This window comes from Sylvia atricapilla, chromosome 1 (assembly GCF_009819655.1).
Source record: "Sylvia atricapilla isolate bSylAtr1 chromosome 1, bSylAtr1.pri, whole genome shotgun sequence".
NCBI lineage: Eukaryota > Metazoa > Chordata > Aves > Passeriformes > Sylviidae > Sylvia > Sylvia atricapilla.
Window position 1 is genome coordinate 119,764,209 of NC_089140.1, and position 17,868 is coordinate 119,782,076.

General features: G+C 38.3%; 1 protein-coding gene across 3 annotated transcripts in view; it reads right to left on the reverse strand.

Annotated features, from left to right (window-relative positions):
- The window catches only part of NCOA2 (nuclear receptor coactivator 2), a 187,519-nt gene that overhangs the window by 31,530 nt on the left and 138,121 nt on the right, over nucleotides 1–17,868 (reverse strand). For all 3 annotated transcript variants that reach the window (XM_066332208.1, XM_066332218.1, XM_066332198.1), the window contains 6 exons: nucleotides 14,282–14,459; nucleotides 12,683–12,868; nucleotides 11,722–11,823; nucleotides 11,491–11,631; nucleotides 8,035–8,182; nucleotides 4,577–5,846 (listed from right to left, as the gene is read on the reverse strand). In XM_066332208.1, the coding sequence (XP_066188305.1) occupies nucleotides 4,577–5,846; nucleotides 8,035–8,182; nucleotides 11,491–11,631; nucleotides 11,722–11,823; nucleotides 12,683–12,868; nucleotides 14,282–14,459 (2,025 nt within the window). The remainder of the gene's footprint in view (nucleotides 1–4,576; nucleotides 5,847–8,034; nucleotides 8,183–11,490; nucleotides 11,632–11,721; nucleotides 11,824–12,682; nucleotides 12,869–14,281; nucleotides 14,460–17,868) is intronic.

A 17,868-nucleotide genomic window follows, 5' to 3' on the forward strand; every position in this document is an offset into this window, starting at 1 on the left:
CCCATGGCTTGCACTGTGACCCTGTATTCTAAGGACTTACACAGGATGTCTTTTGATGGGGACACAACTTGAAACTACACTTGACTTGCATAAATTTGAAGTCAGCTCAGCTTCTGCCTTACAAGTATGGGCAAAGCATTTGACCATAAGAGGCAAAGGAAATAAAATCCCTGCTCCAAACTGGCAATAAATTAAAGGATTATGAAAAAAAGGGAAAAGGAAATTAGAAGTGGAACCAATACAGTACTTTTCTCCCTGGTAACTGCAGTAAACATAAAATTGGCTCAAAATCCTATTAAATTATCAAGCTATTCTATGACTAACATTTGAAAACAGAACTCTAATTGAAAGACATTCAGAAAATGGAATCCTCATTCTAAGGTTTTGATAGAATTTCAACAAGAAACAAATGTTCCTCATGAACTTAATGGATTCTGGACTATTAAACCAGAAATAGGTTTTTTTAAAGATGAGTGGCATGTGTAGAGAAAATATGCTAGTATTGAGAAGATACTGGTTTCCACATAAAGCATGAGCACAGCAGAGCTGATAAAGTAACTGAGGAACACCAGAGCAGTTTCTGAGTTTTAGGACAAAAATGTACATACTTGAGATGATTTCTGGAACAGCATTTGTGCAGACTGTTGCATTGCAAAGGCCCTGTCAAACAGGCTGTCTTTATGGTCTACTGAACAAAAAAGGAGGAGAGTACACTTGTGGAGATTAGGATTTTATTCCACACTCCCTCAAGTGATTTGTCAGAGAACAAGCTACATTAGCAAGGAGATGTCTAACATTGTTCATGATGTTTCTCAAATGTTCCCCTGTATTTCCACTCCCCTTCCAAGCTGCCAGCCAGTCCTTGCCACATCTGACCATCTCCTGATCACTACAGGGGCTGCTCCTGGCAGTGGACAGTCAGGGAGAATGGGAGAAGGCAGTTCCTCATTGCTGAGGGACACTCTCTTCCCTTTTTAACAGTGGCAACCATACGAAAGCTTGTGGTGCTTGACAGCAGCAGCCCCACTATGGTTGGTGCTGTAGGAAAACCCCACTGAGTGTCCCCAGCAGCTCTCTCTTTCATCCACTCCCCTACAGCTGCTGTAACTGGAACAGTTCTCAGCCTAATACAGCCTGATAACCATCATCCCACCAAGGAAAGGGAAAAAGGTACGGCCGTGCTGGAAACATTCTCTGCCATTTGAGAAAGGCTTCCTGTCAGTTGCTCTCTGCAGCAGAGTATGTTTAAACACACTACCTAGAAGACTGCTATTTTTAGTACAGTGGTGCACTTCAAAGCATTTCCTGCTCAGAAAGTCACACCAAAAGTAAAAGGAGAAAATGCAATGGCTCCGTTGCCTCCCAACACACTGATCTCCCTTGTAGAGGCCATCCCACTGCTGCTCTGCTGCAGTTTCCAGAGAAACTGCACACTCCAATGACTAATTACTTAAAAATACAACATTCCTCAAGGGAGGAGAAGTTTTAAATAACCTGCAAAATAGGTAACACAAGCACATGGCTAATTTTTACATATGGGAGGAAGAAGGAGGGGGAAGGATGCAGGAGGATGGAAGAATTTAGCTCAAGAATCTGTGTTCTAGTCTTGTACTAAATAGTTCCAGCTTTGATCTAAATTTAGGCAATGAGCACTTCCTGTGGGAGACCATCTTCCAAAGCTGAAGAGTTTTGATACTAAATATTGTTAGTGATTTTATAATTGGGGTAAAGTGGTTATTTGTTTAAAGGCCTGGACTTCAGACAGTTTAACACTTACATTATCCTATATTCCCCACCATTTCCTCTCCTACTCCATGCTGGACTTCTGTTTATTCAGCTCCAGGTTTCACTGCATTTTAAGTGGGTTTTAAAGTTCTATTTACAACCAACAGGAGCAACAAAAGCCCTTCTGTCATTATCCAGCAGTCTTCCATCACAAGTGACAAGACTGGCTGTTCCATGCCTTGGTGCTGAGGAAGCCCGTAGCACTTTATCACAACTCCTGCACTGCTTTGTGGTTTTCTGAACAAACCCAACTCCTGGACCTTCCTGTACTTCTGGTTCTCTCTCTCCCAGGAGACAAACTCTGTCTTCAAATTTTAAGAAAAGGCAATACATCCACAGCCCGCACTTCAACCCTCTCAAATCCCTCCCCAACCTCAGAAACATAAAACCTAAAAATAAAAGATGAATAGGCTATTCACTTTACAAACTTCATAATTCAGGAGACCTAATTTTCAACTGCTTGAGGTTGGCAATGCTCGGAGACACTAAAGTCTTTTTCTTGAAAGTTGGTTTTATACTTTCATGTTTACATTTAGGGTGAGATGTAACTTGCTTATGAGAAAGCAAAGCAAATAGTTTAAACTGTTCACCTGTGCTACCACTTGTCCATGGGAATATCAGTAAAGAAGAGCTTACCTTGTCTGTTTTAGAATATGTATTAAAATAAGATTAAAAAAAAAAAATCTTGGAGTATTTTCTGTGTTTCCACCAGCAATAAAAGGAGTTTGTAGGACTACCTTGGATAAGACAGTAAAGTTCCAGAAGAGACAAAATCGGCTCTCTGAGAATTGGTTCGTGAGCTAAACTGTTTCTTGTGCACTCCACAGAGATCATGAGTGGGGAAATTTTAATTCTTTTAGAAATTTAAATCTTGGGTAATAAACCATCTGAATGCCATGATTTTGATCTATGGATGAAGGGCAAAAATTTTTTGGTGATTACAAAATTTTACATTTTTCTTGAGTACCTAATACTGGAGGATTAAAGATCTCTGCTTTTAATCTATGACTGACTTCAATGCATAGGATCTGAACTAGGAATTGAAATCTATCAGACATTTTAAAAATACACCATTCTTGCAAGTTTAGCTATGAATTTCTCGATATCTGTGTTTTTCTAGCCTAATATAAGTTCTTGCAAAGAACCTAAACCCTACCTCTACAGACACTATAAAATATAGACTTCTACTGAAAATTAACATCCAGGCTTGACCATAAATCAGTGCAAATTTCAGCGAGGAGAAATCAGTACAATTTGGCTTGGTTTCCCCTAAAGCATGGGAAGGATTGAAAAACCACAACTGCTCCTACCTAGTGGCAATAGTTGTCAAATTTTGTTGAAACAAAAGCAGAAAAGTAACCTTAGAGTTGCCTGGCTAATTGAGATTTTAACAATGCTGCATCTACACTGGAGTGGCATGTTTGCCTCTATGTTTTGTGGTTATAACCACTGTTGAAAGAACTGTCTACTAGTTATAGACTGCCAAAAGGGAAAAAAAAAAAATAATCCAATGTTGTGACTTAGGGCTAATAAAATGTCGTATATCCCTCCTCAGCCTCACAATACAATATAGAAAATATAAAAAAAAGAATGTCTTTATACACACAGAATAAAAAGATACAATAGGTTAAAAAAATAAACAAGCTCTAACCTTGTCTGCACATTACAAATACATAAAAATTTTAAAATTAAGGATATGGCTGTGAATGAGACACATGAACATTTGCATTGTATATGATCTGATCATGGTTTACAAACTAATACTTCACACACACAGGGCTGCCTAGGGATTAATGACCAGCTGGGAAATTTGATAGTGTAGGACAAATCTAAGGATCATTAACTCCATCTAGTTAGAACCTTCCCAGAAAATGCTTTATACTAAAATTGATATTGTAATTACCCATTTATAAATAATATAGACAGTAATATTGAAGTAGCAGATTGTTTTCGCTGTGTCCCTTTTTCTTGCAAAGCTCTGAAAACTGGAGCACTCTGGGTGATGTGGACCTGCTGCTTTCGAGAAGTGAATTCTGCATGAAAGCCAGTGACATAACACTTCTTAGCATAGATCCCAACAATACACAGTTTATTACTGTGTTGGGCAGCACAGCAACAAGTAACCTTGCAAAGAAAGCAAAGAAATTCTGAATGCAGAATTCAATGCAGATAACCTTGCACAAGAAGACATGATCCCTGCACTGAACGATTAATCATCTGCAGAAACTTGAGGCTGAATACAAAGAATTTTTAAGACGACAAGAAAACCCCATCAAATTCCCCAAATTGGCACAGAAATCTATTTGCTTTGATTTTAATTTGCAGGTCAAGTATAGCACGAAGACCAGTAATGCAAGGTTGTTATCAGTTCTTTCAAACACCTCCTGTTCTTGAGCATGAACCTGCTTTCCATGGGAGGCGTGTAGCTGCTATGCTGGGCTAGGTCAAGGACCCATTTAGGAAGCACAACAGCAGTTCAACATCAGCCTGTGGGAAAAGCTGCCAATTAGTTAGCACTAACCAAGAGTCATGAGTATTTTCTCTTTGCCTGACTGCCATCTGGGAAAGGCACCCTGCATTATCCCTCTCCTCTCCCAGGCAGAGTCTGTGCTTTTACACAGTGTGATCATCACAACCTAGTAACACCCACTGGGAAACTGAGTGAAGACTGGATTTCAAAAGACAGGTAACAGCCTCCTGAGGTGCCAAGATGCTGCTCTTAGCAGAAGTCAGACGGCAGGAATGCAGGCCTGGAACAAGTCATTCACACATAATGCAAAAATGAGCTTACCTGTTCATTCGGCTCAAAGCTTATCTCTTCTTTCTCCGTCCTCATAGCTATTAACTTTGTGCTACCGGAAGGGTCTGTCTTACTGTCCAACCGCTCCAGTTTTGGGGGTATGTCTGGTAAACCAATATCTTTAGTATCATCTTTATCTAGCAAGTAGCGAAGTAGTGCATTATTATTCTTCTTAGGACTCGCTGGCTCCTGTTTAACAGTCACCTCTGAACCAGGAGCTGTGCTACTGGACTCCTGGTTCAGTTCTTTGCCTGTGGCCTCTGCTGTGAGCTTGGCCAAATCTACAGGAGAACTACTGTCCTGCAATAGTCTGTGCAAAATTTTATGCTTCTCCTTGAGTGAGGTTCCGTGTGTTGAACCAGACCCAGGCAACCCTCCCGCGGAGTCCTTGCTAATGTCTCCCATGGTACTGGACAAAGGTGAAGGCTCCATCTGATCTGATTTGGTGGTCAGCAATTGTAAGAGCTTTGTCTGGCTTTTTCCATCGTGCAGTTTATTCTGTCCATCAGGTCTCTCGCCGCTGACAACCGGTGGCACGTTGCTATCACTGTTGTCTTTCTGTTCTCCTGAGTGGCAGCTGCTCTCCGCTTGTCCAGTTGTACCTTCTGATTGCTCCCCATATATTCCAAAGCAGTCTTTAGAGTCCAGGCTTCCCATCTTGCTTAGCTGGGGAGGATTCATATTCACAGGGGAATTTTGTAAATTTCCCATTTTTAGGTCAGGTGAAGCCAACGACGATCCTAGAGAAACGCCGTGGCCCTCGCTGAGGGCCTGAAGTGCGTTCAGGGAACTGTTGGTGTAGTTATGGCTATTTCCTGTGCTGCTGCAGACTCCCACAGGTGAATGTAAGCTCCCTGCAGGGGAGAACTGACTGGGTGGGATGCGAGGACTTCCTGCCACTCCAGGGCTCACACGATGCCTTGGGGAAAGCATAGAGTTTGGCTGCCCTGGGTTCATGCCAGGGCTGCTTTGTGAGGGGCTATTCATTTTTAGTGCATAGTTACTACCCTGAGGAGTGGATGCTTGTATGCTTGACACATGGTTCATTCCCCCTGAACCACCAAACCTGCCTGCCGGCATGCCCACTTGCTCCTTTGGGCCATTTATGGCAAAATTTATATTGCTACTGATGGTCATATCCTGACCTGGGTTCCCACTGCACATGGCCTGATGGGCAGGGCTGCTGGAACTAATTGGGTTCAATATCTTCCCCATTCCTTGTCCAGTCAAATCCTGATTCATTCCACAGACATTCTGCTCTCTATGTGGCAAGAGGAAGAAAAACAGCCTGTTAGCTATGTGACAGCGGCCAACTTGCAATTACATTACAGAAAAAGAAGCAAAATCCCAAACCTCGCTTTAAAATAACACAAAACCCCTACAATCAAAAACAAATCAACAGTTTGACAAAAGTGATATGCAACTCTCAACGTGGCTGAACATTAACAGCATGGTTTTTCAGTACCTCATTAGAAAACAATTGAAAGAGAGGAAAAACAATATTAAACCTCATTTAAATGACAATCATTAGAAATGCTGATAGGTTACAATTTCAGACTCCCTTTAATGTATCTCTCCTCTACAATTTGGCAAGAGCTAACTTCTAGAACTGAAAGAAATCTCATCTGAAACATATGACCCAACAAATACATGTTTTACAAGACAGCTGCAGACAGCTGTTTGCTGGAGTTTCAAATTTCTCTGAGTTAGCCCCACCACAAGGCGGGAGCGGGCTATTTGCCCACCAAGTTCATAGCAAAAAGAAAGTTGAAAAAGTCACATTTTACACTGCCAGAGTATTTCAATACTGCTCCAAAACAGCATGTGAGCCAAGGGAACTACTGGATACTGGTTCAGAATGAGAATAGCCTGTTTGCAATCCACTCCTGCATAGGCATTTAGGAAAAGGGGAGAAGAAAAACAACAAACCACACACACAGGAGCTGAAACTCATATTTTAGAGATGTAGACAGATATAAGACATTTAGAGATGTAAGACAGAAGAAACTGAAGAGAGATAGACACACATACAGAGAAAAAGCTCTTGTGAGAGCACCTGAAGGTCACTTTTCTTTTCCTCAGTAATTTTAATTAGTTTATGGGAGGATGTAATATACTTCTTACTCTGTGCTAAAACTTAAATTAGGAAAATCAGACATATTCCCAAATGCTAAAAGCTACAAAAGAGACAAGTCAAGTAGGTTAGGGGAAAAAAAAAAATCAACTCTGAACTTCCAAAACCAAAACCAAAAGGAACATTCCTAATATGCATTCTTCATGAGACAAAACCCATTCCTATTTGCACAGTATAAGTAAGTGCAGATAAACCTTCACTTTTTCTAAAGCATGAGAACAGATATAACTGAAGAACACAGAGTAGTGAATCTTGTGAATCTTCTTATTCTGTATTTGTTACCATAGGTATAAGGCAAAGGTGAAAAACATTAACTATAAAAAAGGGGTATTTTAAAAACCTTACTACAAATACAGTAGTACCAGCACTCTGCTAAAAAAAGTGCAAGAAAATACATGAGCACCATTTAAAAATTACTAGTGCTTGCTTTTTAAAAATTAAAATTTGGCACTTAATAAAATATTAGGTCTGCTCAGCAATCCAGAGAAAACAAATTGCAGACAGCTTTTGGTCAGATCAATCTACAATTTCTATAAAATGGTTTCAGCTATAATTATGTTTAGCACTGTTTTCTTCCTCTCAAGAAAAATGATACAGAGGATTCAAGGAAAATGCCACTGAAATTATAGTCAGCTAATAAAACTTGAAACAAAATCTGATCTAAATACACCAGGATATGAAATGAATTAGTAAAAATTGTATGTTGAAGTTCTGATGTCAGTGATTATTCAACCTTGACTTTAGCATATTATTAACTGTACTTTTTGAAAAAAAACCCCAACTAACAGTAGTGACTCTTCTTAGGATTGGACATATGTAAGCCACTAAGCCAAGCACCAGAAAAGACAAGGCATGAAGGGAATTCAAAGAATCAAATAACACTTTGCCTAAAGTGCAGTCTTAGTAATTATAACATGTTCTTTTAAGAAGAGCCAGAACCAATAACAGAATGTGAACTACAAGAATTCTAAAGAGCCAGAACTAGTAACAGAATGTGAACTACAAGAATTCTAAGTTTTCTAGACTTAATTACAGTTGGAAAATTTCTTGTATCTACTATGTGAAATAAAGGAAATTAGAATACTGAAATTAGTAACACAGCATTGAAAATCCAGCATGCCATTTTAAAATTCTGAAATACTCTTATGGTCTTTTCCTGCTGCAAGCACTGATTTCAAAATCTTACTTTATTTCCATGATATCAGTTCTGGGTCAACTGAAATCAATCAGCCTTAAGCAATCTATTTGCTTTGGCAAACTTGTACTTTGCATGTCTCTTAGCAGAGTGTGGACGTAAGGAAGTGGCCAGGATTACCTGTGAAGCATATGCAAGGAGATTACAAGCTGAGGTTCACTGGTCGTCTGAGAACGGATGAGCTTGCTCTTGGTTTGGGCAGAAACGATGGTGCCGTCCGACAGGGAAAAGCGATAAACAGGACTGAAGGCCAGCCCTTGCCTCAGCACTGCAGGCAAACAGAACAACACAGTTCAACTCGTGAGAAGCTGCAGCACAGGTAGCTCAGCTGCTCAACAGCTGATGCTCAGCATCGACACCGCGGACGCGGTGCTAATTAAGCAAAACAAACAAAAAGAATATTTTGAAAATAAACAGATGCGATGCATACAAAATAAAGGATCCCGCTGTAGGATGATCAAGTGAAAATCTGTAAGGAGCTACAGCAATAACAGGAAGACACTATGAAATAGAACATATTTCAGGAGCAGACAGGAAGTTCTTGATGTCCATTTCACTTTTCATCAAATATGTGTCTAATTCCTTTTGTTCACTTTTTCACTGTACCATCTACATGACAATAATTTAATATAAATGTCCTTAGTTTTCAGATCATCTGTTTCCATAATATTCTGTATATTCTCCTCCTTATTGCCTGCCTAAATTGTCTTGCAACAGTTACTCTCACTACTTATTTTATTTTAAAAATGCATAAACTCTTACATACAAACAATTAGAAATGGGAACTGGAAAGAGAAATTATTACTTCTAAAAGAGCAAATACAAAATATATATATATCTCAAAAATACCTACAAATTCAATTACCTAAACCAAAACTGGGGCTTAACCTTTCTCAGTGCTGACTGCATTTGAGGCTTAGGGTTTACTTCTCAGTACATATTCTGCTGCCCTTCAAGTTTTTAATGTAAATCTGAACTTCAACAAATTCAGTTCTCTAACTTCCACAGACCCCTGTTGCACTTCTTTAATGAAAAATTAAAACATGTCACGGAAAAGCAAATCTCCCAAACATTTTTTTCTACTGCTCACTCTCTGCCATCTCTGCCACAAGTGTGGTCACTTAAAATTTCTAGTCAAAAAGCAATCACATTAGGACTGTAGATATGAGAGAAGTAAAATATATCAAAAAATTTTCATATAATCATTTAGGGAAAAAATAAGAACAATGCACCACAAATACATTTAATTTCCTATTTTTTCACACATATATATTTTCTGCGGGGTTCTTTCTTTCTCTTTTTTCTTTCTTTTTTTTTTTTTTTTTTTTTTAATTAGTAGTATCATGTGATCTTTATTTCATTGCTCGTCTTTTAATATTTCCTGTTGTAATGAAATGACATGGTTTCCCAAGTGTGGCCTTTATTTATCTGGTCTACAGAGCTACTACATTTTCAGCCTCGCAAGAACTGGTTACGATTGCTTTCCTTCCCTGTCCCCCACTGTTATATATTGTTCTGCAAGGTTTCAAAGTATTATCTAGGCAGTGAGAAAACAGGAAGCACAATTTAAACAACCAGAAGGGGTTTTTCAGAGTAAAAATGTAACAAAAAACAAAAACCTACTCCAGTGAAACAATACAAAACAAAATTTCACTGTTAGGTATGTCATTGTTTCAGTTTAACCTCTGGGCACCAGAAGGTCCAAAGCTCTTAACTTTAGCATATACCACATCAGGAAATTCCAGTACTCAATGCCAACAGGATACAAGTGAAATCTCTACTTAAATCATTTTCCAAACTAATTCTTTAAGCAAACAAGAATGTTTCCATATTCCTCTTGAGGAAATGCTATTTTTCTGACTGTGGCCAATAAAAACTTACCATATATTCTGCTTTTTATACTGAGAGATAATTTCAAAGCATGTCTTTTACTGTTTCTCAAGCTAATGCTGCATTTTTTCACATTGTAATGAAGGATTACATGTAGGATATCATTACTTTCTTAGCTTCCATTCTCAAACCACAATGACTTGAAAACTGCAAGCACAAAGATACTGCAGCCCAAGATATGACTTGTTTCTTTTCTCCATACTGCAGGGCAGGGGAGTGAAATATTTCAGCCATTTTTCCTCTTCAGTACTGCATCATTTGTAGGGAAATAATTCCAGAGGTTTTTCCTCCTCTTATCACTCACTCTTCACTTCGACAAGAAGAGAAGAGCCCTCTCATTTAGACTAATTCTACAATTTACATAACGATCCTAAGCCACAACTGCAACATGATACAGTGTCAACTCCAAAACACATATATTTGCACCACTTCACAGAGAGCTTGAGAGAGGACTCGTTCAAACCTCAGGACTCAGTGTAGTAGCTGCTAACTTGGTTAGGAATAACTTGAGGAAGACTGAAATAACAAGTGCTGGGATGCCATAACATATACCCCTAAATCATCTCTGGCACAGATGGGCCCTTACCTGCAACTGCTCTCTAAACCCCCGGTATAACTTTAATTGCATAGTGCCTTCTTCAGTTCTGTCTGAAATCACAGCACAAGGCTATGAACTTTTAGCACTTCTACTGTATATATCCCAAAAACTGTTATCTAAAACAACACAACATTTCTGCGACCCCACATTTCTAAAATATCACCTGAAGATTTCAGGAAAGCAGAACATAATAAAGAATATTTAACTAAAGTCTAATGACGAAAGATCTTTTTTTTTTTGTGTGTGTGTGTGTGTGTGTGTGTGGGTGGGTGGGGGTGTGTGTGTATTTGGTGGAATAATTTGATATTTGGTTACAATTTGGTATCCAAGACGACATGTTGCTTAATGATCATGATAACTATTTGTTACAAGCCAGCTGTAAACCCTGTTCTTTAAACATGAACCCAAAGAATGATGCTTCTATACTGGAAATGTTCCAGCTATTCCCAATTGGTTTTGAAATTATTTTCCAATAGGGTTATTTGCTTTTATTAATTTGGGTCTGTGTTACTAGAATTAGAAGAATAAGGGCTTTATGAACAGTCCCCACCTAGTCACTAACACAGAAACCTCATGGGGACCATTCCAAAGTGCAGTACTTTCCTACTTCTTACCTGCCATAATCTTGACTGAGTAGATGTGCTTGTGGTATATCCTATAGGGCTTATTAGCTAGAGACAGTGCAACGATGGAGGTTTTCAAAGAGTATGAGAGGTGCAACTTTGGGAATTTACGCTCACTGTTTCTCACAGGAAATGTGACAGTAAATGTCCATTTTTGTAGAGAAAGGGAATACAGACAATGAACTGAAATGTGTGAGCTGAGGTTTTGAACAACAATGGTCAGTGAGCATTTTGAGGGACAACATGCAAGGGGTCCTTCTTTCCAAAATAGTTCTGACATTTTGAAGATTTAGAACACACTCCAGGATGGCACGGGTGTAACAAGAAGGCTAAAATAACCAGTGAGAAAGCTGAAGATCTCCCTAAGAACCATCAGTTCCATAAAATCACAACAAAGAGCACGACCAAGAGATACAAATGGCAAGCAGGTTAAATATATAATGTGCTAAAAGTATAAAACCTAACCTTCTTGGTGATGCCTCTTGGCAAAAGATATTTCTCCCTCATGCTGCGAATGGAACCTCTGAATGCATCTTCTCACCAAATCCTCCCAGCCAGGTTTCATAGCTGCTCGCATGGTACTTGTGTCCAATGAAGTTATTTTGCCTGATATTAGATACATTAGAAAATATTTATTATAGCAATTCCCCCACTGAGGAAAAGGAAATAAAATTAAAAACATCTATTTCACAATACCTTGAAGATCCTGGCGTGTAGTAAAGCTCTCTGACGAAGGAAGAAGTGGTCTTTCCTTCATTGGAGCTCTTCTTGCAACACAAATCAAGCAAGACTGCAAATCTTAGAGAAAAATGTAACTTCATTTAATTTTTATGGAATGGGAAGACTTTTATTTCCACAAAGACTTCAAAAATACTTTAAAAAAGTTCTTTAAATCTATTTGGACCAAAAAATAGATTTTTGTACCAATAAATGCATAGACAAAACTCAGTGGGTTTGTATCTTCATTACTTCCTAAAACATTAAAACAGGAAGGGTGGGTTTGTCTTCTTTCAGAAGAAAGATTAACAAGGACTCCACCACAATCCATAAGCATTGGCACATGTTTATGAGTCTACCTGTAGTAGCTCAACCACTCAGGAGGTAAATAATAAAAAAGAATATACTGCATGCACAAAGAGCACATTTCTTCAACACTCACCATTTCGTACCTTCTAAGCCAAATTTCTTAAACTTGCCCCAAATGCTTCTGTTCCTGAGAACTCACTTTCACGATAACCATTTTTACCTACCTGAATACTTACAAAAGAATCTGAGGAAATTTACCTGCTGAAGTAGTAAATGGTAAAGGAAATGGTGAACCACAACTGTCTTCAAATTCTAAGAATTCAAAAAATTGCCCTTTGAAACTTTCTTCCTAGTCAGCTACATTTTTCTTACAATTGCAGCAATATAAAACTAGGGTATCTCTCTTTTGAGGTAAACAGAATTTCTCTCAGTTCTCTCAGCTGGTTTAACAAAGAGGTGCATGCAAGTGTATACTTTCATAGCCAAGACAAAAGTACATTTCCACAGCTAAATTAAAAACAAACAAACAAAACCGAACAAAATATACGAATTTTTCCAATTTTCAGGACTTAGAGGTCACTTTATCAACTGCTCTGAGAGTGCATTAACATAAACGGGAAATGGTAATTACCTTCACCGTCCTCCTTGAAAGAATTTGGTTGAGAAACAGCAAAGCACTGCATAGTTTCATATTTCTGATGTGCTTCCTGGTTATCATGGCCTTCTTCAGAATCAGCAAGAGGTTTTACCAGCATCCGACAATTGAAGGTATGGCTATTACGCCTAGGAGTGTCACCAGACCAAGATCCCCCATTCACTGAGCAAAAGCAAAATTGGATAGTGAGACAAATCTGGAACCAGCCATCTCTGCTGCTTATCCACAGGAAATTAATCAAGATGCTTTACAAACTGGCTGGGAAACAAGCTCGTTTAACAACATCAATTTAATTTTAATATTAAAGCCCAAACCAGCACATAACTAGGTAATTTATAAAGTTAACAGATTTTAAGAGCACTGCTAATTTGTTCAGTTATTATGTTTTTTTCAAGTGGCTTAAAATGACATAGTAGAAAAGCAGAATAAAAGTCTAAATATTGGGGCATGTGAAAGTTATATAGCACAGCAAAAGCCTACTGGCTATATTCAGTTGATTTATGAGATTGAAAAAGAAAGGCAGTATGTAGGATCTTTCCAGTAAACTTAAAAGGTACTACTAAAAGACTTGGCAGCATTGTATAAAAATCTCTGTCCAGATTAGAAAGGGAAAGAAACGAAACTAATATGCACTTATAAAAACAGGAAGCAATACAATAGGGAATATACTGAAACACAGTCACAGCTACAGTGGGAAAGACTGAAGGGTTGAAATGACCTGGGTGGAGCTATAGATAAAACTAAAGCCTAACACAGTGCTTAAGACAAGTAAAAAAAGAAACAAAATCCTGAGATGCACAAATATAGGTACTGGACATCAGTCAGAGCGAATAAATGTTACACCACATTAGGAAATGGCAGGGTCATATCTAAAATACTCTTCATCTGCCCTCTTTAGTCATAAAATGCAATAAATGCAGTAATATTTTGACTTTAGCCATTTACATTTTTGCTTCTTCAGAGTATATAAGCACAGTAATAAAATGCTAAAGTGAAATGAGTAATACTTTTTAAACTGTTGTGAGTAAACAAGGAACCCAGTATTGACTTTCTCTTTCTTTTCATCTCCTCCAAAACTCAATGACATTAAAACTAATATTAATATGAATCCAAAAATGGCTGCAACTAACAAAAACAGTATTTGACAGTTACAAGTAAATATTGCTGAGAATAAAAACATTAAAATAAAAATTCCAGTATAAAGAGTTTTTTATTTTTCTTTTATATTCCTCCTTTCCTGGGCCATTCTTGGAACAAACAGCCTAGACTTAGAGAACTAACAGAGAGTTCACATCACTAATGCTGTCTTTTAGTGATTCACTCTGGAGATCCATTAAAAAATATCAGCTAACACGAATTACTAAGAGCAATTTTAGCAAGGAAGAATTTTAAAAGAATGGAGGATGCTTTTGAGAATAATATTAATCATTCATAGTCTATACATACATTAAAAATAAATAATGTATATGATGAAACTGTAAGTAGTGTCAGGACATTAACTTAAGTTATTGAAATGCTGACTTACAAAACCAAACTTAAATAAGTAATGGTACAATATGAGGAAAAGTTATATACCTAAAGATTTTGGCAGCAGGATTTTGACAAATTCATTGTGGTCCCCTACATGCAGGATGCTGTATATGCTTGTGTTCATCAGCTCTTCTTGGTTGTACCTCAGGTACTGGGTCACATTCTCAGAAACAAACACAACATTGCCTTCTGGGTTCACTACAAAGAAGAACCCATCTAGGGCCTAAAGGGGGAAAAACAGAAAACCAGGGAGAGAAAGAAAGAGAGAGAGAACACACACCATAGTGAACAATCAGATTAACAAAATACACAGAAAATAAATACTCTATTCAGAAGACATAATTGAATCTTTCCTCATCCATCTCAGTTTTTATATTACTGTCTGTAAGAGCAAAGGACACATTTCAGATTGAGCACCTAATCTTACTTATATGACACTAGTGTAAAAGCACAGAAAGGTACACACCTTGCAAAATAACGAAAACCACATATGGAAACAAACCAAATCCTCCACCCCAAACAAACAAAATGGGAGAAGTTGCCTTCTATCCATCTGCCTGTGTATGAAGTAAGAAACTTGGACCAGAAGATGGTTCTGCTAAACCCACAGCCTGTTCACTCCTCTATGCAACACAGGAAGATTGATCCCAGGGAAACACCACAGGACATCCTGGCACAAGGCAAGGAAAACACTGGCAGAAAGAAAGACTCTCTCCCCATCCCCAGCAGTGTATCTGCATAGAGACAAGGCCCCATGGAGCTGGGAATCTGAGGCATTAAAAGCAGAGAAGGGCAAAGGGAGCTGAGAGCAGGCAGTGAGCAGTGAAGGTGGGGGAGCTTCAGCCTCTGCTCCAAAGACTTTCATTTCTAAAAAAAATTGACACCAGTTTAATTCAGTCACCACATCATCCAGGGAACAGGAATCAAATTTTCACCTCTTCAACTCAGCTTCATGGTTTTCCAAAGGACTTAAAATTTCTGTGAGGAAGTGTCTACATTAGTATTTTCTGCTGATTGGTTTCCCTTCTTATCTCTTGTGACAGTGATGACCTAGCTGCAGCATTTTCTCCAGGATATCTGCCCTTTGTTATCTAAAGCCTAAGCCAAATACCACATCACTTCTACTCAATGAGGATGAAGTAAGAATTTGAGTATTGGTAAGAAATTCTCATGCAAACTTTATTTTTCTTAGGATGCAAGCATGATTGCAGATGGCAGAAATATATCATCCCTCTAATTTTATGTCATATAAGCAAATAAAGGGGGGATACAGTTAAACTTAAAAGCACCAAAGCTTTTGGTCTAAGCACTCATTTAACAGTCTACACAGACTTCTGCAGCTTTGCCTGATTTATTCACCTCTCTAAGGATTGGCAGGAAATCACTAGAAGAGTTGTTAGTTATTGTATCTCCAGGGACAAAAATAAATTAGAAAAAGAGGCCACCCACAATTCATTGTGGGTCAAACCCAAGTGGATCTATGCTAAATGTGAACACAGCTCACTGCAAAACAGTCTGAACAAGAAGCAGCTGCCACAGCAAGCACAAGGCATTTTTTATTTGACCCAACTTGTATACTGTACAACTCGTGGGCTGGTTGTAGCAGGTAGTTCTCAAGTCCACTGGTAACAGAGAGAGGTCTAAAATATTGCACATTACTGAGCAGTTGGCAAATCCAAGCAATAAAAGAAAAGGCCAAGGATAGATTTTACTTGTGCCTTCAGCCACCTAGCAGGAGGCTAAAGAGAAGGCACAACCAGGCTGTTGGTTGGAGGTTCACAAGGGAAGGAAGAGATGCAACAGTCACAGGCTGTGAGTCAGGAAACTTCATGGAAAAAAAAATGCACCATGAAGGTGGTCAGATAAGGGAAGAGGCTGCAAAAACCCCCTCCACAGAGGTATTCAAACTTCAGCTGGACTCCCACTCCACTTGGGCCAGCTTGCAGTGGGAGGTAGGAATACACAAGCTCCAGAGGTTCTTCCCAAACTAAATTAGATAAGTAAGATAATGATTCTGCTGCAGGGCAGGGTCAGTGAAAACACAATGCAAGCAGAGCAGCTGAGCCAATGGCTGACAAATGTGGTTTTTTTTGTTCTGTTTTAAAATTACAACATATTAAAACCCATAAATAAATGTATACATGTATACTTTCACTGACTCCCTCTAAATTAAGATAAACTAGGTCTTTTTTTTCTCCTGTTGTCACAAATTTTAATTCTGACATAATTTTTTATCATTGCCTTCTTCTTGTATCTGATAATTCCTGGTTCCTCCTGTTGATTTACTTTCTTTGTGAGCTCTCTCCTTTATGTACTTTATGTACTTTCTTAACATTCATTACATTTTCCCGCTGAGTAGTATTTATTTTAACTAACAGAGATTTACAAATTAATTAATAATTTGAGGCTCTAGTACAAGTTTTAATAATTTCAAGTATAATAATCAGCATTTCTGCTATGGATTAGTGTCTTAGGCTGCATTTCACCATCACTTAAAATCAGTGGCCTGTTTGATTTAATACTTCCTACTACACAACAGCAACCTGTACTGTGTGAGGCTATGAAGAGCTGTACCAGAGAGCTGAGCTGGCTGAAGACTAATTAAAGAAAAAAAAGATGCTAGCCACATCAGTCAGCAGCTGGCCAACCATAGAAGCCAGGGTATTTAGAGCTGGCAGAAGGGTGTGGGTTTGGCTGAACTATTCTGCTTGGCAGCTGTCCACACATTAATTCACAGGGGCTGCAAAACCAAAGTTATCACAGATGTTTATTGGAGTCCTAAGGAGAAAATTTTCAAAGGTGGAGATGGCAAGCAAGAGATTATGAGAGTTACTGGCATCCCACAATCATCTTCAGTTTTCCCAACTGTTTCCAAGAGTGGCAACTTCTTTGGCAAAGAAGAGCTCTCTGTGCTGTTCCCTCACAGCTGTTTCTTGAGTTCATCACAGACGTGGCCATCTGGGCTTAGAGTAACAAAAGGCCTTATATTTCAGTCTTTCATTTCTTTCTATTCTCTTAAGAAAATAATCTTGCAGGTAAGCAGCAGCAGGCTTTTGAGGAAGTAAGTGCACCAAGACACCTGAATATTTTAGAAGCCTCCACTTTTGCAATAATTTCTTACTTCTGTTCCCAGATGTAAGCCACCAGTATCAAAAACTTTTTCCCGGAGCTATTGGGAAAATGGGTGAATAATGGCCAATATGATGGAAGAGAAATCAAAAAAACAGATATTTTAGATTATATATTGGAACAGAAAATACATTTGTGTTCTTTGAGATGTTGTCATCTCTCTCTTGACTATTTTTCCACACTTTCTTCCTATCTACTTTATGCTTTAAGCAAGAAATATGTAAACATATTCCTCAGAGGCAGCTCCTGACGAATTTTACTCACTTTCTTCAGCTGGAAACACTCATTATTCTGAGGATTCTTCAGTTTTATTCTTTAACAAAAACATACAATTACATTTCTAAACCAAATCAACTAATAAACTCTTCATCAGCATTGCCATTTTTATTATTATTTGGCAATGAGAAAGAGTAGGGTTTTTTTAAGAGATTGTATAAAACAGTTCTGTAAAGATGAAATAACTGAATTGCATTTCCTTAAGGTGATAAAGGTACAAAGAAAGT